Below are 22,292 nucleotides of genomic sequence, written 5' to 3' on the forward strand. Positions count from 1 at the left end.
ATAAATGTTTCACTTTTGTTATAAACAACGTATATTTAGCAGTTTTGCTATTTACATCTTTTCTGCATGGACATTAGACACTACATGGTTGGAGGCTTTCAGTGTTTTCAACCCCTGGGTATCTACATGGTAAACATATTTCTCTGACGTCCTAGTGGATGCTGGGAACTCCGTAAGGACCATGGGGGAATAGCGGCTCCGCAGGAGACTGGGCACAAAAGTAAAAGCTTTAGGACTACCTGGTGTGCACTGGCTCCTCCCCCTATGACCCTCCTCCAAGCCTCAGTTAGATTTTTGTGCCCGGCCGAGAAGGGTGCACACTAGGGGCTCTCCTGAGCTTCTTAGTGAAAGTTTAAGTTTAGGTTTTTTATTTTCAGTGAGACCTGCTGGCAACAGGCTCACTGCATCGAGGGACTAAGGGGAGAAGAAGCGAACTCACCTGAGTGCAGAGTGGATTGGGCTTCTTAGGCTACTGGACACCATTAGCTCCAGAGGGACTGAACACAGGCCCAGCCTCGGAGCTCGGTCCCAGAGCCGCGCCGCCGGCCCCCTTACAGAGCCAGAAGCAAGAAGAGGTCCGGAAAAATCGGCGGCAGAAGACATCAGTCTTCAACAAGGTAGCGCACAGCACTGCAGCTGTGCGCCATTGTTACTCAGGCACACTTCACACTCCGGTCACTGAGGGTGCAGGGCGCTAGGGGGGGGCGCCCTGAGCAGCAATGTAAAACACCTTGGCTGGCATAAATACACCACATATAACCCCCAGGGCTATATGGATGTATTTTAACCCCTGCCAGAACTCACCAAAAAAGCGGGAGAAAAGGCCGCCGAGAAGGGGGCGGAGCCTATCTCCTCAGCACACGGGCGCCATTTTCCATCACAGCTCCGCTGGAAGGACGTCTCCCTGACTCTCCCCTGCAGTCCTGCACTACAGAAAAGGGTAAAAAAGAGAGGGGGGCACTAATTTGGCGCAGTTTTGATACTAACAGCAGCTATAAAGGGAAAAACACATTTTATAGTGGTATTCCTGTCTATATATAGCGCTCTGGTGTGTGCTGGCATACTCTCCCTCTGTCTCCCCAAAGGGCTAGTGGGGTCCTGTCCTCTATCAGAGCATTCCCTGTGTGTGTGCGGTGTGTCGGTACGATTGTGTCGACATGTTTGAGGAGGAAAATGAGATGGAGGCGGAGCAATTGCCTATTATACAGTTGTCACCCCCTAGGGAGTCGACACCTGAGTGGATGAGCTTATGGAAGGAATTGCGTGACAGTGTCAGCTCTTTACGACAGACAGTTGACGACATGAGACAGCCGGCTACTCAGCTTGTGCCTGTCCAGGGGTCTCAAACGCCATCAGGGGCTTTAAAACGCCCGTTACCTCAAATGGCAGACACAGACACGGATACTGACTCCAGTGTCGATGATGAGGAGACATACGTGACTTCCACTAGGGCCACACGTTACATGATTGAAACAATGAAAAATGTATTGCATATCTCTGATAATACAAGTACCACTAAAAAGGGTATTATGTTTGGTGAGAAAAAACTGCCTGTAGTTTCTCTATCGTCCTAAGTGGATGCTGGGGTTCCTGAAAGGACCATGGGGAATAGCGGCTCCGCAGGAGACAGGGCACAAAAAAGTAAAGCTTTACTAGGTCAGGTGGTGTGCACTGGCTCCTCCCCCTATGACCCTCCTCCAGACTCCAGTTAGATTTTGTGCCCGAACGAGAAGGGTGCAATCTAGGTGGCTCTCCTAAAGAGCTGCTTAGAGAAAGTTTAGTTTAGGTTTTTTTCTTTACAGTGAGTCCTGCTGGCAACAGGATCACTGCAACGTGGGACTTAGGGGAAAAGTAGTAAACTCACCTGCATGCAGAGTGGATTTGCTGCTTGGCTACTGGACACCATTAGCTCCAGAGGGATCGAACACAGGCCCAGCCGTGGAGTCCGGTCCCGGAGCCGCGCCGCCGACCCCCTTGCAGATGCTGAAGCGTGAAGAGGTCCGGAAACCGGCGGCTGAAGACTCCTCAGTCTTCATAAGGTAGCGCACAGCACTGCAGCTGTGCGCCATTTTCCTCTCAGCACACTTCACTGGGCAGTCACTGAGGGTGCAGAGCGCTGGGGGGGGGCGCTCTGAGAGGCAAATATAAACCTTATACAAGGCTAAAAATACCTCACATATAGCCCATAGGGGCTATATGGAGATATTTAACCCCTGCCTGACTGGAAAAATAGCGGGAGAAGAACCCGCCGAAAAAGGGGCGGGGCCTATCTCCTCAGCACACGGCGCCATTTTCTGTCACAGCTCCGCTGGTCAGAAAGGCTCCCAGGTCTCTCCCCTGCACTGCACTACAGAAACAGGGTAAAACAGAGAGGGGGGGCACATTAATGGCTATATATATATATATTAAAGCAGCTATAAGGGAGCACTTAATATAAGGATATCCCTTGTATATATAGCGCTTTGTGGTGTGTGCTGGCAGACTCTCCCTCTGTCTCCCCAAAAGGGCTAGTGGGTCCTGTCTTCATTAGAGCATTCCCTGTGAGTTTGCGGTGTGTGTCGGTACGTGGTGTCGACATGTATGAGGACGATATTGGTGTGGAGGCGGAGCAATTGCCAAATATGCAGATGTCACCCCCCAGGGGGTCGACACCAGAATGGATGCCTTTATTTGTGGAATTACGTGATGGTTTATCTTCCCTTAAACAGTCAGTTGAGGACATGAGGCGGCCGGACAATCAATTAATGCCTGTCCAGGCGCCTCAAACACCGTCAGGGGCTGTAAAACGCCCTTTGCCTCAGTCGGTCGACACAGACCCAGACACGGGCACTGATTCCAGTGACGACGGTAGAAATTCAAACGTATTTTCCAGTAGGGCCACACGTTATATGATTTTGGCAATGAAGGAGACGTTACATTTAGCTGATACTACAGATACCGTAAAACAGGGTATTATGTATGGTGTGAAAAAACTACAAACAGTTTTTCCTGAATCAGAAGAATTAAATGACGTGTGTGATGAAGCGTGGGTTGCTCCTGATAAAAAGTTGATAATTTCAAAAAAGTTATTGGCATTATACCCTTTCCCGCCAGAGGTTAGGGCGCGCTGGGAAACACCCCCTAAGGTGGACAAGGCGCTCACACGCTTATCCAAACAAGTGGCGTTACCCTCTCCTGAGACGGCCGCACTTAAGGATCCATCAGATAGAAAGATGGAAGTTATTCAAAAGAATATATACACACATGCAGGTGTTATACTACGACCAGCTATAGCAACTGCCTGGATGTGCAGTGCTGGAGTAGTTTGGTCAGAATCCCTGATTGAAAATATTGATACCCTAGATAGGGACAATGTTTTACTGTCGTTAGAACAAATAAAGGATGCATTTATCTATATGCGTGATGCACAGAGGGATATTTGCACACTGGCATCTCGGGTGAGTGCTATGTCCATTTCAGCCAGAAGAGCCTTATGGACACGACAGTGGACAGGCGATGCGGATTCAAAACGTCACATGGAGGTTTTGCCGTATAAAGGGGAGGAGTTATTTGGAGTTGGTCTATCAGACTTGGTGGCCACGGCTACTGCCGGGAAATCCACTTTTTTACCTCAAGTCACTCCCCAACAGAGAAAGGCACCGACCTTTCAACCGCAGCCTTTTCGCTCCTACAAAAATAAGAGAGCGAAGGGCTTGTCGTACCTGCCACGAGGCAGAGGAAGAGGGAAGAGACACCAACAGGCAGCTCCTTCCCAGGAACAGAAGCCCTCCCCGGCTCCTGCAAAAACCTCAGCATGACGCTGGGGCCTCTCAAGCGGACTCGGGGACAGTGGGGGGCCGTCTCAAAAATTACAGCGCGCAGTGGGCTCACTCGCAGGTAGACCCCTGGATCCTGCAGATAATATCTCAGGGGTACAGGTTGGAATTAGAGACGGATCCTCCTCATCGTTTCCTGAAGTCTGCCTTACCAACCGTCTCTTCCGAAAGGGAGAGGGTGTTGGAAGCCATTCACAAGCTGTACGCTCAGCAGGTGATAGTCAAAGTACCCCTATTACAACAAGGAAAGGGGTATTATTCCACTCTATTTGTGGTACCGAAGCCGGATGGCTCGGTAAGGCCTATTCTAAATCTGAAGTCCTTGAACCTCTACATAAAAAAGTTCAAGTTCAAGATGGAGTCACTCAGAGCAGTGATAGCGAACCTGGAAGAAGGGGACTTTATGGTATCCTTGGACATCAAGGATGCGTATCTACACGTTCCGATTTACCCCGCACACCAGGGGTACCTCAAGTTCATTGTTCAAAACTGTCACTATCAGTTTCAGACGCTGCCGTTCGGATTGTCCACGGCGCCTCGGGTCTTTACCAAGGTAATGGCCGAGATGATGATTCTTCTTCGAAGAAAAGGCGTATTAGTTATCCCATACTTGGACGATCTCCTAATAAGGGCAAGGTCCAGAGAACAGCTGGAGACAGCTTTAGCACTATCTCAAGAGGTGCTAAGACAACACGGGTGGATTCTGAATATTCCAAAATCCCATTTAATCCCGACAACTCGTCTGCTGTTCCTAGGAATGATTCTGGACACGGTTCAGAAAAAGGTTTTCCTTCCAGAGGAAAAAGCCAAGGAGTTATCCGATCTGGTCAGGAACCTCCTAAAACCAGGAAAAGTGTCAGTACATCAATGCACAAGAGTCCTGGGAAAAATGGTGGCTTCTTACGAAGCAATTCCATTCGGCAGATTCCATGCAAGAATATTCCAAAGGGATCTGTTGGACAAATGGTCAGGGTCGCATCTGCAGATGCACCTGCGAATAACCCTGTCACCAAAGACAAGGGTGTCACTTCTGTGGTGGTTGCAGAAGGCTCACCTATTAGAAGGCCGCAGATTCGGCATTCAGGATTGGATCCTGGTGACCACGGACGCCAGCCTGAGAGGCTGGGGAGCAGTCACACAAGGAAGAAACTTCCAGGGAGTATGGACGAGTCTGGAAAAGTCTCTTCACATAAACATTCTGGAACTAAGAGCAATCTACAATGCTCTAAGCCAGGCGGAACTTCTCCTGCAAGGAAAGCCGGTGTTGATTCAGTCGGACAACATCACGGCGGTCGCCCATGTAAACAGGCAGGGCGGCACAAGAAGCAGGAGTGCAATGGCAGAAGCTGCCAAGATTCTTCGCTGGGCGGAGAATCACGTGATAGCACTGTCAGCAGTGTTCATCCCGGGCGTGGACAACTGGGAAGCAGACTTCCTCAGCAGACACGATCTTCATCCGGGAGAGTGGGGTCTACATCCAGAAGTCCTCAACAAGAAACTGGACAAATATTGCGCCAGGTCAAGAGATCCACAGGCAATAGCTGTGGACGCACTGGTAACTCCTTGGGTGTACCAGTCAGTGTATGTGTTTCCTCCTCTGCCGCTCATACCAAAGGTATTGAAGATCATACGGCAAAGAAGAGTAAGAACAATACTAGTGGTTCCGGATTGGCCGAGAAGGACTTGGTATCCGGAACTTCAAGAGATGCTCACGGACGAACCGTGGCCTCTACCTCTGAGAAGGGACCTGCTACAGCAGGGTCCCTGTCTTTTTCAAGACTTACCGCGGCTGCGTTTGACGGCATGGCGGTTGAACGCCAGATCCTAAAAGGGAAAGGCATTCCAGAAGAAGTCATTCCTACCTTGATTAAGGCACGGAAGGAAGTCACCGTGAAACATTATCACCGCATTTGGCGAAAATATGTAGCGTGGTGCGAGGATCGGAGGGTTCCGACGGAGGAATTCCAACTGGGTCGTTTCCTACATTTCCTGCAATCAGGATTATCTATGGGTCTCAAATTGGGATCCATTAAGGTTCAAATTTCGGCCCTGTCAATATTCTTCCAAAAAGAATTGGCCTCTGTCCCTGAGGTCCAGACTTTTGTCAAGGGAGTACTGCATATACAGCCTCCTGTGGTGCCTCCGGTGGCACCGTGGGATCTAAATGTAGTTTTAGATTTCCTCAAATCCCATTGGTTTGAACCATTGAAAAAGGTGGATTTGAAATATCTCACATTGAAAGTGACTATGTTACTAGCCCTGGCCTCTGCCAGGAGAGTATCTGAATTGGCGGCTTTATCTTATAAAAGTCCTTATCTAATCTTCCATTCGGATAGGGCAGAACTGCGGACTCGTCCGCATTTTCTCCCTAAAGTGGTATCAGCATTTCATCTGAACCAACCTATTGTGGTGCCTGCGGCCACTAGCGACTTGGAGGACTCCAAGTTGTTGGACGTTGTCAGAGCCTTAAAAATATACATTGCAAGGACGGCTGGAGTCAGAAAATCTGACTCGCTGTTTATATTGTATGCACCCAACAAGTTGGGCGCACCTGCTTCTAAGCAGTCGATTGCTCGTTGGATTTGTAACACAATTCAACTTGCACATTCTGTGGCAGGCCTGCCACAGCCTAAAACTGTAAAAGCCCACTCCACAAGGAAGGTGGGCTCATCTTGGGCGGCTGCCCGAGGGGTCTCGGCATTACAACTCTGCCGAGCAGCTACGTGGTCGGGGGAGAACACGTTTGTAAAATTTTACAAATTTCATACCCTGGCAAAGGAGGACCTGGAGTTCTCTCATTCGGTGCTGCAGAGTCATCCGCACTCTCCCGCCCGTTTGGGAGCTTTGGTATAATCCCCATGGTCCTTTCAGGAACCCCAGCATCCACTTAGGACGATAGAGAAAATAAGAATTTACTTACCGATAATTCTATTTCTCGGAGTCCGTAGTGGATGCTGGGCGCCCATCCCAAGTGCGGATTATCTGCAATACTTGTACATAGTTATTGTTAACTAATTCGGGTTATTGTTAAGGAGCCATCTTTAAGAGGCCCTTTCTGTTGTCATACTGTTAACTGGGTTTAGATCACAAGTTGTACGGTGTGATTGGTGTGGCTGGTATGAGTCTTACCCGGGATTCAAAATGCCTCCCTTATTGTGTATGCTCGTCCGGGCACAGTACCTAACTGGAGTCTGGAGGAGGGTCATAGGGGGAGGAGCCAGTGCACACCACCTGACCTAGTAAAGCTTTACTTTTTTGTGCCCTGTCTCCTGCGGAGCCGCTATTCCCCATGGTCCTTTCAGGAACCCCAGCATCCACTACGGACTCCGAGAAATAGAATTATCGGTAAGTAAATTCTTATTTTTTCCTGTATCCGAGGAATTAAATGAAGTGTGTGATGAGGCGTGGGTTTCCCCCGATAAAAAACTGATAATTCCTAAAAGTTTATTGGCATCGTACCCTTTCCCGCCAGAGGATAGGGCACGTTGGGAAACACCCCCTAGGGTGGATAAAGCGCTCACACGCTTGTCTAAACAGGTAGCACTACCCTCTCCTGATACGGCCGCCCTAAAGGAACCTGCCGATAGAAAGCTGGAGAATATCCTAAAATGTATATACTCTCACACGGGTGTTATACTGCGACCAGCAATCGCATCAGCCTGGATGTGCAGTGCGGGCCTGGCGTGGTCGGATTCCCTGACTGAAAATATTGATACCCTAGATAGGGACAGTATATTACTGACTATAGAGCATTTGAAGGATACATTTCTATATATGCGTGATGCACAGAGGGATATTCGCCGACTGGCATCAAGAGTTAGCGCGCTGTCCATTTCTGCAAGAAGAGGTTTATGGACGCGGCAGTGGTCAGGCGATGCGGATTCTAAAAGGCACATGGAAGTATTGCCTTATAAGGGGGAGGAGTTATTTGGGGTAGGTCTATCAGACCTGGTAGCCACGGCAACTGCTGGAAAATCCACATTTTTACCCCAGGTAGCTTCTCAACCTAAGAAGACGCCGTATTATCAGGCGCAGTCCTTTTGGCCCCATAAGGGCAAGCGGGCAAAAGGCGCCTCATTTCTGCCCCGTGGCAGAGGGAGAGGGAAAAGGCTACAACAAACAGCCAGTTCCCAGGAACAAAAGCCCTCTCCCGCCTCCGCAAAGTCCTCAGCATGACGCTGGGGCTTTACAAGCGGACTCAGGCACGGTGGGGGCCCGTCTCAAGAAGTTCAGTGCGCAGTGGGCCCACTCGCAAGTGGACCCCTGGATCCTTCAAGTGGTATCTCAGGGGTACAAATTGGAATTCGAGACGTCTCCCCCTCGCCGTTTTCTAAAGTCTGCTTTACCGACGTCTCCCTCAGACAGGGAGGCAGTATTGGAAGCCATTCACAAGCTGTATTCCCAGCAGGTGATAATCAAGGTACCCCTCCTACAACAGGGAAAGGGGTACTATTCCACACTATTTGTGGTACCGAAGCCGGACGGCTCGGTGAGACCAATTTTAAACCTAAAATCCTTGAACACTTACATACAAAGGTTCAAATTCAAGATGGAGTCACTCAGAGCAGTGATTGCAAACCTGGAAGAAGGGGACTATATGGTGTCTCTGGACATCAAAGATGCTTACCTACATGTCCCAATTTACCCTTCTCACCAAGGGTACCTCAGGTTTGTGGTACAGAACTGTCACTATCAGTTTCAGACGCTGCCGTTTGGATTGTCCACGGCACCCAGGGTCTTTACCAAGGTAATGGCCGAAATGATGATACTCCTTCGAAGGAAGGGAGTTTTAGTTATCCCTTACTTGGACGATCTCCTGATAAGGGCAAGATCCAGGGAACAGTTGGAAGTCGGGGTAGCACTATCTCAGATAGTGCTGCGCCAGCACGGTTGGATTCTCAATATTCCAAAATCGCAGCTGATCCAGACGACACGACTTCTATTCCTAGGGATGATCCTGGACACAGTCCAGAAAAAGGTGTTTCTCCCGGAGGAGAAAGCCAGGGAGTTATCCGAACTAGTCAGAAATCTCCTAAAACCAGGCCAAGTCTCAGTGCATCAATGCACAAGGGTCCTGGGAAAGATGGTGGCTTCTTACGAAGCAATCCCATTCGGCAGATTCCACGCAAGAACCTTCCAGTGGGATCTGCTAGACAAATGGTCCGGGTCGCATCTTCAGATGCATCAGCGGATAATCTTGTCACCAAGGACAAGGGCGTCTCTCCTGTGGTGGTTGCAGAGTGCTCATCTTCTAGAGGGCCGCAGATTCGGCATTCAGGACTGGGTCCTGGTGACCACGGATGCCAGCCTGAGAGGCTGGGGAGCAGTCACACAGGGAAGAAATTTCCAGGGCTTGTGGTCAAGCCTGGAGACATTACTTCACATAAATATCCTGGAGCTAAGGGCCATCTACAATGCTCTAAGCCTAGCAAGACCTCTGCTTCAAGGTCAGCCGGTGCTGATCCAGTCAGACAACATCACGGCAGTCGCCCACGTAAACAGACAGGGCGGCACGAGAAGCAGGAGGGCAATGACAGAAGTTGCAAGGATTCTCCGCTGGGCGGAAAATCATGTGATAGCACTGTCAGCAGTGTTCATTCCGGGAGTGGACAACTGGGAAGCAGACTTCCTCAGCAGACACGACCTCCACCCGGGGGAGTGGGGACTTCACCCAGAAGTCTTCCACATGATTGTGAACCGTTGGGAAAAACCAAAGGTGGACATGATGGCGTCCCGCCTCAACAAAAAACTAGACAGGTATTGCGCCAGGTCAAGGGACCCTCAGGCAATAGCTGTGGACGCTCTGGTAACACCGTGGGTGTACCAGTCAGTGTATGTGTTCCCTCCTCTGCCTCTCATACCCAAGGTACTGAGATTTATAAGAAGGAGAGGAGTAAGGACTATACTCGTGGCTCCGGATTGGCCAAGAAGGACTTGGTACCCGGAACTTCAAGAGATGCTCACAGAGGACCCGTGGCCTCTACCTCTAAGAAAGGACCTGCTCCAGCAGGGACCCTGTCTGTTCCAAGACTTACCGCGGCTGCGTTTGACGGCATGGCGGTTGAACGCCGGATCCTGAAGGAAAAAGGCATTCCGGATGAAGTCATCCCTACCCTGATCAAAGCCAGGAAGGATGTAACCGTACAGCATTATCACCGTATTTGGCGTAAATATGTTGCGTGGTGCGAGGCCAGGAAGGCCCCTACAGAGGAATTTCAACTGGGTCGTTTCCTGCATTTCCTGCAAACAGGACTGTCTATGGGCCTAAAATTAGGGTCCATTAAGGTTCAAATTTCGGCCCTGTCGATTTTCTTCCTGAAAGAACTGGCTTCAGTTCCTGAAGTTCAGACGTTTGTCAAGGGGGTACTGCATATACAGCCTCCTTTTGTGCCTCCAGTGGCACCTTGGGATCTCAATGTAGTTTTGGGGTTCCTAAAATCACATTGGTTTGAACCACTCTCCACTGTGGACTTAAAATATCTCACTTGGAAAGTGGTAATGCTGTTAGCCCTGGCTTCAGCCAGGCGTGTCTCAGAATTGGCGGCTTTATCCTATAAAAGCCCTTACCTAATTTTTCATACGGACAGGGCAGAATTGAGGACTCGTCCTCAATTTCTCCCTAAGGTGGTTTCAGCGTTTCACTTGAACCAAACTATTGTGGTACCTGCGGCTACTAGGGACTTGGAGGACTCCAAGTTGCTGGACGTAGTCAGGGCCCTGAAAAATAAGATTTTACTTACCGATAAATCTATTTCTCATAGTCCGTAGTGGATGCTGGGGACTCCGTCAGGACCATGGGGATAGCGGCTCCGCAGGAGACAGGGCACAAAAGCAAGCTTTTAGGATCACATGGTGTGTACTGGCTCCTCCCCCTATGACCCTCCTCCAAGCCTCAGTTAGGTACTGTGCCCGGACGAGCGTACACAATAAGGAAGGGTCTTGAATCCCGGGTAAGACTCATACCAGCCACACCAATCACACCGTACAACTTGTGATTTTAACCCAGTTAACAGTATGATAACAATGAAGTAGCCTCTAAAAAAGATGGCTCACAACAATAATAACCCGATTTTTTTGTAACAATAACTATGTACAAGTAATGCAGACAATCCGCACTTGGGATGGGCGCCCAACATCCACTACGGACTATGAGAAATAGATTTATCGGTAAGTAAAATCTTATTTTCTCTAACGTCCTAGTGGATGCTGGGGACTCCGTCAGGACCATGGGGATTATACCAAAGCTCCCAAACGGGCGGGAGAGTGCGGATGACTCTGCAGCACCAAATGAGAGAACTCCAGGTCCTCCTCAGCCAGGGTATCAAATTTGTAGAATTTAGCAAACGTGTTTGCCCCTGACTAAGTAGCTGCTCGGCAAAGTTGTAAAGCCGAGACCCCTCGGGCAGCCGCCCAAGATGAGCCCACCTTCCTTGTGGAATGGGCATTTACAGATTTTGGCTGTGGCAGGCCTGCCACAGAATGTGCAAGCTGAATTGTACTACAAATCCAACGAGCAATAGTCTGCTTAGAAGCAGGAGCACCCAGCTTTTTGGGTGCCTACAATATAAACAGCAAGTCAGACTTTCTGACTCCAGCCGTCCTGGAATTATATATATATATATATATATATATATATATATATATATATATATATATTTTCAGGGCCCTGACAACGTCTAGCAACTTGGAGTCCTCCAAGTCCCTAGTAGCCGCAGGCACCACAATAGGTTGTTTCAGGTGAAACGCTGACACCACCTTAGGAAGAAACTGGGGACGAGTCCGCAGTTCTGCCCTGTCCGAATGGAAAATCAAATATGGGCTTTTGTAAGACAAAGCCGCCAATTTTGACAATCGCCTGGCCTAGGCCAGGGCCAACAGCATGGTCACTTTCCATGTGAGATATTTCAAATCCACAGATTTGAGTGGTTCAAACCAATATGATTTGAGGAATCCCAACACTACGTTGAGATCCCACGGTGCCACTGGAGGCACACAAGGGCTGTATATGCAATACTCCCTTGACAAACGTCTGGACTTCAGGAACTGAAGCCAATTCTTTCTGGAAGAAAATCTATAGGGCCGAAACTTGAACCGTAATGGACCCAATTTTAGGCTCATAGACACTCCTGTTTGCAGGAAGTGCAGAAATCGACCTAGTTGAAATTTTTTCGTGGGGCCTTCCTGGCCTCACCCACGCAACATATTTTTACCACATGTGGTGATAACGTTGTGCGGTCACCTCCTTCCTGGCTTTGACCAGGGTAGGTATGACCTCTTCCGGAATGCCTTTTCCCTTAGGATCCGGCGTTCAAACCGCCATGCCGTCAAACGCAGTCGCGGTAAGTCTTGGAACAGACAAGGTCCCTGCTGGAGCAGGTCCTTTCTTAAAGGCCGATGCCACGGTTCCTCTTGGAACAGACATGGTACTTGCTGAAAGCAAATCCCTTCTTAGCTCCCGAGGCCATTAGTCCTCTGTGAGCATCTCTTGAAGTTCCGGTTACCAAGTCCCTCTTGGCCAATCCGGAGCCACGAGTATAGTTCTTACTCCTCTATGTCTTATAATTCTCAATACCTTGGTTATGAGAAGCAGAGGAGGGAACACATACACCGACTGTTACACCCACGGTGTTACCAGGACATCCACAGCTATCGCCTGAAGGTCTCGTGACCTGGCGCAATACCTGTCCCATTTTTTGTTCGGGCGGGATGCCATCATGTCCACCTTTGGTCTTTCCCAACGGTTCACAATCATGCGGAAAACTTCCCGATGAAGTTCCCACTCTCCCGGGTGGAGGTCGTGCCTGCTGAGGAAGTCTGCTTCCCAGTCGTCCACTCCCGGAATGAACACTGCTGACAGTGTTATCACATGATTTTCCGCCTAGCGAAAAATCCTTGCAGTTTTGCCACTGCCCTCCTGCTTCTTGTGCCGCCCTTTCTGTTTACGTGGGCGACTGCCGTGATGTTATCCCACTGGATCAATACCGGCTGACCTTGAAGCAGAGGTCTTGCTAAGCTTAGAGCATTATAAATTTGCTCTTAGCTCCAGTATATTTATGTGGAGAGAATTCTCCAGACTTGATCACACTCCTTGTGTGACTGCTCCCCAGCCTCTCAGGCTGGCCTCCGTGGTCACGAGCATCCAATCCTGAATGCCGAATCTGCGGCCCTCTAGAAGATGAGCACTCTGTAATCACCACAGGAGAGACACCCTTGTCCTTGGATATAGGGTTATCCGCTGATGCATCTGAAGATGCGATCCGGACTCTTTGTCCAGCAGATCCCACTGAAGAGTTCTTGCGTGAAATCTGCCGAATGGAAGCGCTTCGTAATAAGCCACCATTTTTACCAGGACTCTTGTGCAATGATGCACTGACACTTTTCCTGGTTTTAGGAGGATCCCGATTAGCTCGGATAACTCCCTGGCTTTCTCCTCTGGGAGAAGCACCTTTTCCTGGACTGTGTCCAGAATCATCCCTAGGACCAGCAGACGTGTCGTCGGAACAACTGCGGTTTTGGAATATTTAGAATCCACCCGTGCTGTCGTAGAACTACTTGAGATAGTGCTACTCCGACCTCCAACTGTTCTCTGGACCTTGTTCTTATCAGGAGGTCGTCCATTTTCTTTGAAGACGAATCCTCCTTTCGGTCATTACCTTGGTAAGGACCCGGGGTGCCTTGGACAATCCAACGGCATCGTCTTGAAACTGATAGTGACAGTTCTGTACCACGAACCTGAGGTACCCTTGGTGAGAAAAGGCAAATTTTGGGACATGGAGGTAAGCATCCCTGATGTCCCGGGACACCATCTAGTCCCCTTGTTCTTTGCTATCACTGCTCTGAGTGACTCCATCTGGATTTGAACCCTTGTAAGTGTTCAAATTTTTCAGATTTAGAATAGGTCTCACCTAGCCTTCAGTACCACCATATAGTGTGGAGTAATACCCCTTTCCTTGTTGTCGGAGGGGTAATTTTATTATCACCTGCTGGGAATACAGCTTGTGAATTGTTTTCAATACTGCCTCCCTGTCGGAGGGAGACATTGGTACAGCAGACTACAGGAACCTGCGAGGGGGGAAACCTCTCGACATTCCAATCTGTACCCCTTGGATACTACTTGTAGGATCCAGGGGTCCTGTACGGTCCCAGCGTCATGCTGAGAACTTGGTAGAAGCGGTGGAAGGCTTCTGTTCCTGGGAATGGGCTGCCTGCTGCAGTCTTCTTCCCTTTCCTCTATCCCTGGGCAGATATGACTCTTATAGGGACGAAAGGACTGAGGCTGAAAAGACGGTGTCTTTTTCTGCAGAGATGTGACTTAGGATAAAAAACGGTGGATTTTCCAGCAGTTGCCCTGGCCAACAGGTCCCATGGACCGACCCCAAATAACTCCTCCCCTTTATACGGCAATACATCTTTGTGCCGTTTGGAATCTGCATCACCTGACCACTGTCGTGTCCATAAACATCTTCTTGCAGATATGGACATCGCATTTACTCTTGATGCCAGAGTGCAAATATCCCTCTGCGCATCTCGCATTTATAGAAATGCATCCTTTAAATGCTCTATAGTCCATAAAATACTGTCCCTGTCAAAGGTATCAATATTTTTAGTCAGGGAATCCGACCAAGCCACCTCAGCTCTGCACATCCAGGCTGAGGCGATCGCTGGTCGCAGTATAACACCAGCATGTGTGTGTATACTTTTTAGGATATTTTTCAGCCTCCTATCAGCTGGCTCCTTAAGTACGGCCCTATCCGTAGATGGTACCGCTACTTGTTCTGATAAGCGTGTAAGCGCCTTATCCACCCTGAGGGGTGTTTCCCACCGCGCCTTAACTTCAGGCGGGAAAGGGTATACCGCCAATAATTTTCTATCGGGGGAAACCCACGCATCATCACACACTTCATTTAATTTATCTGATTCAGGAAAAACTACAGGTAGTTTTTTCACCTCACACATAATACCCTTTTTTGTGGTACTTGGAGTATCAGAAATATGTAACACCTCCTTCATTGCCCTTAACGTGTGGCCCTAAAAGAAAATACGTTTGTTTCTTCACCGTCGACACTGAAATCAGTGTCCGTGTCTGGGTCTGTGTCGACCGACTGAGGTAAATGGGCATTTTACAGCCCCTGACGGTGTTTGAGACGCCTGGACAGATACTAATTTGTTCGCCGGCCCTCTCATGTCGTCAACCGGCTTGCAGCGTGTTGACATTGTCACGTAATTTCCATAAATAAGCCATCCATTCCGGTGTCGACTCCCTAGAGAGTGACATCACCATACAGGCAATTTGCTCCGCCTCCTCACCAATATTTTCCTCATACATGTCGACACACACGTACCGACATACAGCACACACATAGGGAATGCTCTGATAGAGGACAGGACCCACTAGCCCTTTGGGGAGACAGAGGGAGAGTTTGCCAGCACACACCAAAACGCTATAATTATCCAGGGACAACCTTTATATAAGTGTTCCTCCCTTATAGCATTTTAATATATATACATATCGCCAAATCAGTGCCCCCCCTCTCTGTTTTAACCCTGTTTCTGTAGTGCAGTGCAGGGGAGAGCATGGGAGCCTTCCCACCAGCCTTTCTGTGAGGGAAAATGGCGCTGTGTGCTGAGGAGAATAGGCCCCGCCCCCTTTTCGGCGGGCTTCTTCTCCGGAGTTTTAGATATCTGGCAGGGGTTAAATACATCCATATAGCCTCAAGGGCTATATGTGATGTATTTTTCGCCATACAGGTATTATACATTGCTGCCCAGGGCGCCCCCCTCCAGCGCCCTGCACCCTCCGTGACCGCTGTGTGAAGTGTGCTGACAACAATGGCGCACAGCTGCAGTGCTGTGCGCTACCTGATGAAGACTGAGAGTCTTCTGCCGCCTGGTTCCGGACCTCTTCATCTTCAGCGTCTGCAAGGGGGGTCGGCGGCGCGGCTCCGGGGCGAGCCCTGTGTTCCGACTCCCTCTGGAGCTATGTCCAGTAGCCTAAGAATCCAATCCATCCTGCACGCAGGTGAGTTGAAAATCTCTCCCCTAAGTCCCTCGATGCAGTGAGCCTGTTGCCAGCAGGACTCACTGAAAATAAAGAACCTAAAAACTTTTTCTAAGTAACTCTTTAAGAGAGCCACCTAGATTGCACCCTTCTCGGCCGGGCACAAAAACCTAACTGGGGCTTGGAGGAGGGTCATAGGGGGAGGAGCCAGTACACACCATGTGATCCTAAAAGCTTGCTTTTGTGCCCTGTCTCCTGCGGAGCCGCTATCCCCATGGTCCTGACGGAGTCCCCAGCATCCACTAGGACGTTAGAGAAATATATGTTTCCAGGACGGCTGGAGTCAGGAAATCTGACTCGCTGTTTATCCTGTATGCACCCAACAAGCTGGGTGCTCCTGCTTCTAAGCAAACTATTGCTCGTTGGATTTGTAGTACAATTCAGCTTGCACATTCTGTGGCAGGCCTGCCACAGCCAAAATCTGTAAAAGCCCATTCCACAAGGAAGGTGGGCTCATCTTGGGCGGCTGCCCGAGGGGTCTCGGCTTTACAACTTTGCCGAGCAGCTACTTGGTCAGGGGCAAACACGTTTGCTAAATTCTACAAATTTGATACCCTGGCTGAGGAGGACCTTGAGTTCTCTCATTCGGTGCTGCAGAGTCATCCGCACTCTCCCGCCCGTTTGGGAGCTTTGGTATAATCCCCATGGTCCTTACGGAGTTCCCAGCATCCACTAGGACGTCAGAGAAAATAAGAATTTACTTACCGATAATTCTATTTCTCGTAGTCCGTAGTGGATGCTGGGCGCCCATCCCAAGTGCGGATTGTCTGCAATACTTGTACATAGTTATTGTTACAAAAATCGGGTTATTATTGTTGTGAGCCATCTTTTCAGAGGCTCCTCTGTTATCATGCTGTTAACTGGGTTCAGATCACAGGTTGTACGGTGTGATTGGTGTGGCTGGTATGAGTCTTACCCGAGATTCAAAATCCTTCCTTATTGTGTACGCTCGTCCGGGCACAGTATCCTAACTGAGGCTTGGAGGAGGGTCATAGGGGGAGGAGCCAGTGCACACCAGGTAGTCCTAAAGCTTTTACTTTTGTGCCCAGTCTCCTGCGGAGCCGCTATTCCCCCATGGTCCTTACGGAGTTCCCAGCATCCACTACGGACTACGAGAAATAGAATTATCGGTAAGTAAATTCTTATTTTAACACTGTAAATCAGAGGACAATGTGAATGTAAAGTCTGACTGCATTTTCCAGTTAATACTGTATGTCACTGACCCATTCTCTGTGGCTTGGCTAATATTTACAATTCACAGCTTTCCTCCTTCACCCTGTCACCATTACATAGGGCGAGTGCCATGCGGGGGGGTTTCGGATAAACCAGACACTGCAATGGTGGTCCGTGACAAGCCAGGCCACGCATCCTACAACATTGTATTCAATAGTGGACACGTGCAGCCCACGTAGATGATATTAATCTTATGAACATTGACAGGCTCATGATCAGTTTTCTTTTTTCTAAGTAAAAAGTCATGTTTAATTTTTTTCAGCACAGGCAAGTTATGGTAGGGAAAGGGATTTCTTCTCTGCAACCATCAGTATTTTAATGCCAAATAGGAATTTAGCAAAAGGATACCTTGTGCATGGTTTAGCACCTTGCTAAACAGGACAGCAAGCACTGTGCCACCATGTGGACACTTCCTCGCCTGGGTTATTGAGTATCCCATATCCAAAATGCTTGGGATCAGAAGTATTTTGGAATAATTGCATACCATAATGAGATATCATGGCAATGGGACCCAAGTCTAAGCACAGAATGCATTTATGTTTCATATACACCTTATACACACAGCCTGAAGGTAGTTTTAGCCAATATTTTTAATAACTTTGTGTATTAAACAAAGTGTGTGTACATTGAGCCATCAGAAAACAAAGGTATCACTATCTCCTTGGAAAAAAAAAAATCTGTATTTCGGAATACTCAACCTGTATATATGTTCAGAGTTGGCACACATGAAAGCGATATGTGGCCAAGTTTGCCGCCGTGATGAGACTTGTCCGATAAGGGTCTGATACTAACATGCAGTGTGTCAATAAATAATGAGCACAATGTGGTTATTTATAACTTATGCCACAGGGCAAGCTTGTAATATCCGTATACACATTGCTATCTTTCAGCTGCCAGCAGGGGAGTACCACAAGGTGTTTACGGTGTCCCCCGGTCCGTCTTGTTACATGTACCTGTATGTGAACACCACAGCTGTGAGCCTAGAGCAGAACCTCACTCGCCTGCAGGAGCTGAAGGAGAAAGTAGAGAATGGGAGTGGTGAGTGTTAGCGGCTGAAGCGGACACCTTTTTATGAAGTATGCATCGGCTAAGGGCAGAGAAAGGACATTTCCTTAATCCCACCTCTTGCCCGGATCATGTAGAAACTCCTGCTTTGATTTTCCAATAGAAAAGTCCCCAGCATTCCCCAAAGAGGATCTGATTAACTTAGTGTGCTAGATCCCTCCTCTCCTTCAATTCTCTAGCAGAAGTTCCTCCTGTAAATGCTGATGACTGTTTCTGGTAAGCCCCACTTTTAAAGTATCAAGTCTATAAAATAGGGTTATGTGGACACCCTTAAACCACCACGCAAGTGAATGCATCCTACTCTTGCTCATGACCTCTGCTTGGACACTGGATTTCAGTAATACCTCCTCTCTGCTTTCAGAGACCGCTCCTCTATCTCCAGAGTTACAGCCGCTCATCTCCGGAGTGGTGGAAGATATTGATGTTACAGACCCTCTGGTGCTCACCTACCTGCGCAGGCAGAAGCGGATAGCAGAGGTTGAGCGTAGGCGAAATGCAACAGTGTTTCAGAGGTTCGAGAGACTCTTCAATAAGAAGTATTATCTTCTACGTCGCAGGTATATATCTGATTTATTTTCAAAAAGAAACTTATGGGATGAATTGTTATTCTAATTGTAATTCTGCAGCGGGGTATACTGGTATTCCACAGGGAATAACATTGGGGTGTAGAGATGGATCTTGATCCGAGACACCAACAGGCTAAAAGCTTTGACTGTTCCCAGGATGCACTGCACCACCTCCTCTATATAACCCCTCCTCCGTGCACAGGAGCTCAGTTTTAAAGTTGGTGCCTGCATAGCAGGTCACTAACAGGTGGGGGCTGCCTTAGGCAGCCCTGAAGAGAAAATAGAAGAAAGCTTTTATTAGAAGACTGAGCCGCAGCACTTTTATGTCCAGGGGACATGCTGTGCTGCGGCTCCATCACCTCCCCTATGCGGTGCTGTATATACCCCCACGGCCTGGTTACCGGGTAATTACAGATGGAAACGCTCCGGTACTTTGGCACACCACTGCTGCTCACCTCCAGGATCGCGTGGCTGCAGGACTTGGGGAGGAAGTAAGGGGGTCCCCCAGGTGGGATCCGCCGGGTGAAATCGCGATTCATGTGTGGTCCATGGGAGACGGATCGCGCAGCTGGCGTGGACACTGTACTGCTCAGGGACCCCACTATATCCATCGGGGCAGTCACGGAGTGCAGGCATATATTTCACAGGCTCCATATAGTACCGGTGGAGAAGTCCAGCATTGTGGGGATAGAGCACTGCCTGTAGCACCTCCCCCCAGCTCTGGGCACCATCTCCTGCAGATGCTCCCGCCCTGGAGCTGCTTTCACTTTCCCCTCATTCCCTGCTGAGACCTGGCGCCATTTTTAGCTAAGGGCAGCTCGCTATTTGATTGCTGGTTGCTGTCTCCTCTGTATAGCCGCTTGTTCCAGCGCCGTACATATACAGGACACTTGAGTATTCTACCTGTCATTTTGACTGTGTTAGTTAAGAAATAAGTGTGCTGCTGACAGAATAGGTGGTACGATTATTCTGTGATATACATCCAGTTCTACTGTGCATTGTTATATCTCTGCATATACATATCTACTTTTTATATGTAAATTGCTTGTCCAGTGCAGTATTATTGTTGTGTACATTATTCCTGCATTGTGTTTGTGACTGAGTGTGCCATATAGCTGCTGCGTGTCTTCCTTTAGTGTATCACACCTTTGCTATCACTATATTCTGAGCCCTGTGAGGATAAGGGCGTCAGGGTCCACACGCACACATGTATATGTGTATATATGTATGTGTATGTATATGTGTATGTGTATGTATATATATATATATATATATATATATATATATATATACACACACACAGGTTGAGTATCCCATATCCAAATATTCCGAAATACGGAGCGAGTGTGAGATAGTGAAACCTTTGTTTTTTGATGGCTCAATGTACACAAACTTTGTTTAATACACAACGTTATTAAAAATACTGTATTAAATGACCTTCAGGCTGTGTGTATAAGGTGTATATGAAACATAAATGAATTGTGTGAATGTACACACACTTTGTTTAATGCACAAAGTTATAAAAAATATTGGCTAAAATTCCCTTCAGGCTGTGTGTATAAGGTGTATATGTAACATAAATGCATTCTGTGCTTAGACCTAGGTCCCATCTCCATGATATCTCATTATGGTATGCAATTATTCCAAAATACGGAAAAATCCCATATCCAAAATTTCTCTGGTCCCAAGCATTTTGGATAAGGGATACTCAACGTGTGTGTGTGTGTGTGTATGTGTGTATGTGTGTATGTATGTATGTATGTATGTATGTATGTATGTGTATATATATATATATATATATATATATATATATATATATATATAATGTGTATACATACATACATACATACATACATACATACATACATACATACATACATCTCAAAAAAATAAAGGGAACACTAAAATAACACATCCTACATCTGAATGATTGAAATATTCTTATTAAATACTTTGTTCTTTACATAGTTGAATGTGCTGACAACAAAATCACACAAAAATTATCAATGGAAATCAAAGTTATTAACCCATGGAGGTCTGGATTTGGAGTCACACTCAAAATTAAAATGGAAAAACACACTACAGGCTGATCCAACTTTGATGTAATGTCCTTAAACAAGTCAGAATGAGGCTCAGTAGTGTGTGTGGCCTCTACGTGCCTGTATGACCTCCCTACAATGCCTGGGCATGCTCCTGATGAGGTGGCGGATGGTCTCCTGAGGGATCTCCTCCCAGACCTGGACTAAAGCATCCGCCAACTCCTGGACAGTCTGTGGTGCAACGTGGCGGTGGATGGAGCGAGACATGATGTCCCAGATGTGCTCAATTAGATTCAGGTCTGTGGAACGGGCGGGCCAGTCCATAGCATCAATGCCTTCGTCTTGCAGGAACTGCTGACACACTCCAGCCACATGAGGTCTAGCATTGTCTTGCATTAGGAGGAACCCAGGGCCAACCGCACCAGCATATGGTCTCACAAGGGGTCTGAGGATCTCATCTCGGTACTTAATGGCAGTCAGGCTACCTCTGGTGAGCACATGGAGGGCTGTGCGGCCCCCCAAAGAAATGCCACCCCACACCATTACTGACCCACTGCCAAACCGGTCATGCTGGAGGATGTTGCAGGCAGCAGAACGTTCTCCTTGGCGTCTCCAGAGTCTGTCACATGTGCTCAGTGAGAACCTGCTTTCATCTGTGAAGAGCACAGGGCACCAGTGGCGAATTTGCCAATCTTGGTGTTCTCTGGCAAATGCCAAACGTCCTGCACGGTGTTGGGCTGTAAGCACAACCCCCACCTGTGGACGTCGGGCCCTCATACCACCCTCATGGAGTCTGTTTATGATCGTTTGAGTAGACACATGCACATTTGTGGCTTGCTGGAGGTCATTTTGCAGGGCTCTGGCAATGCTCCTCCTGTTCCTCCTTGCACAAAGGCGGAGGTAGCGGTCCTGCTGCTGGGTTGTTGCCCTCCTACGGCCTCCTCCACGTCTCCTGATGTACTGGCCTGTCTCCTGGTAGCGCCTCCATGCTCTGGACACTACGCTGACAGACGCAGCAAACCTTCTTGCCACAGCTCGCATTGATGCGCCATCCTGGATGAGCTGCACTACCTGAGCCACTTGTGTGGGTTGTAGACTCCGTATCATGCTACCACTAGAGTGAAAGCACCGTCAGCTTTCAAAAGTGACCAAAACAACAGCCAGAAAGCATAGGAGCTGAGAAGTGGTCTGTGGTCACCACCTGCAGAACAACTCCTTTATTGGGGGTGTCTTGCTAATTGCCTATAATTCCCACCTGTTGTCTATTCCATTTGCACAACAGCATGTAAAATTGATTGTCAATCAGTGTTGCTTCCTAAGTGGACAGTTTGATTTCACAGAAGTGTGACTAACTTGGAGTTACATTGTGTTGTTTAAGTGTTCCCTTTATTTTTTGGAGCAGTGTATATTATACACACACACACTGCTACACAGTCTATACATCTCAGTGTATTTTATCTGTGTACTTCAGTCACCCCATACCTATTTTTCTTCTGCACTACTTCATGTCAACCAT

At 48.2% G+C, this 22,292-nt stretch overlaps 1 protein-coding gene across 2 annotated transcripts in view; it reads left to right on the forward strand.

Annotated features, from left to right (window-relative positions):
• The window catches only part of GGCX (gamma-glutamyl carboxylase), a 104,976-nt gene that overhangs the window by 45,594 nt on the left and 37,090 nt on the right, over positions 1-22,292 (forward strand). For both annotated transcript variants that reach the window (XM_063931975.1, XM_063931974.1), the window contains exons 13-14: positions 17,997-18,144; positions 18,533-18,728. In XM_063931975.1, the coding sequence (XP_063788045.1) occupies positions 17,997-18,144; positions 18,533-18,728 (344 nt within the window). The remainder of the gene's footprint in view (positions 1-17,996; positions 18,145-18,532; positions 18,729-22,292) is intronic.

Source organism: Pseudophryne corroboree, chromosome 6 (assembly GCF_028390025.1).
Source record: "Pseudophryne corroboree isolate aPseCor3 chromosome 6, aPseCor3.hap2, whole genome shotgun sequence".
Taxonomy (NCBI): Eukaryota; Metazoa; Chordata; class Amphibia; order Anura; family Myobatrachidae; genus Pseudophryne; species Pseudophryne corroboree.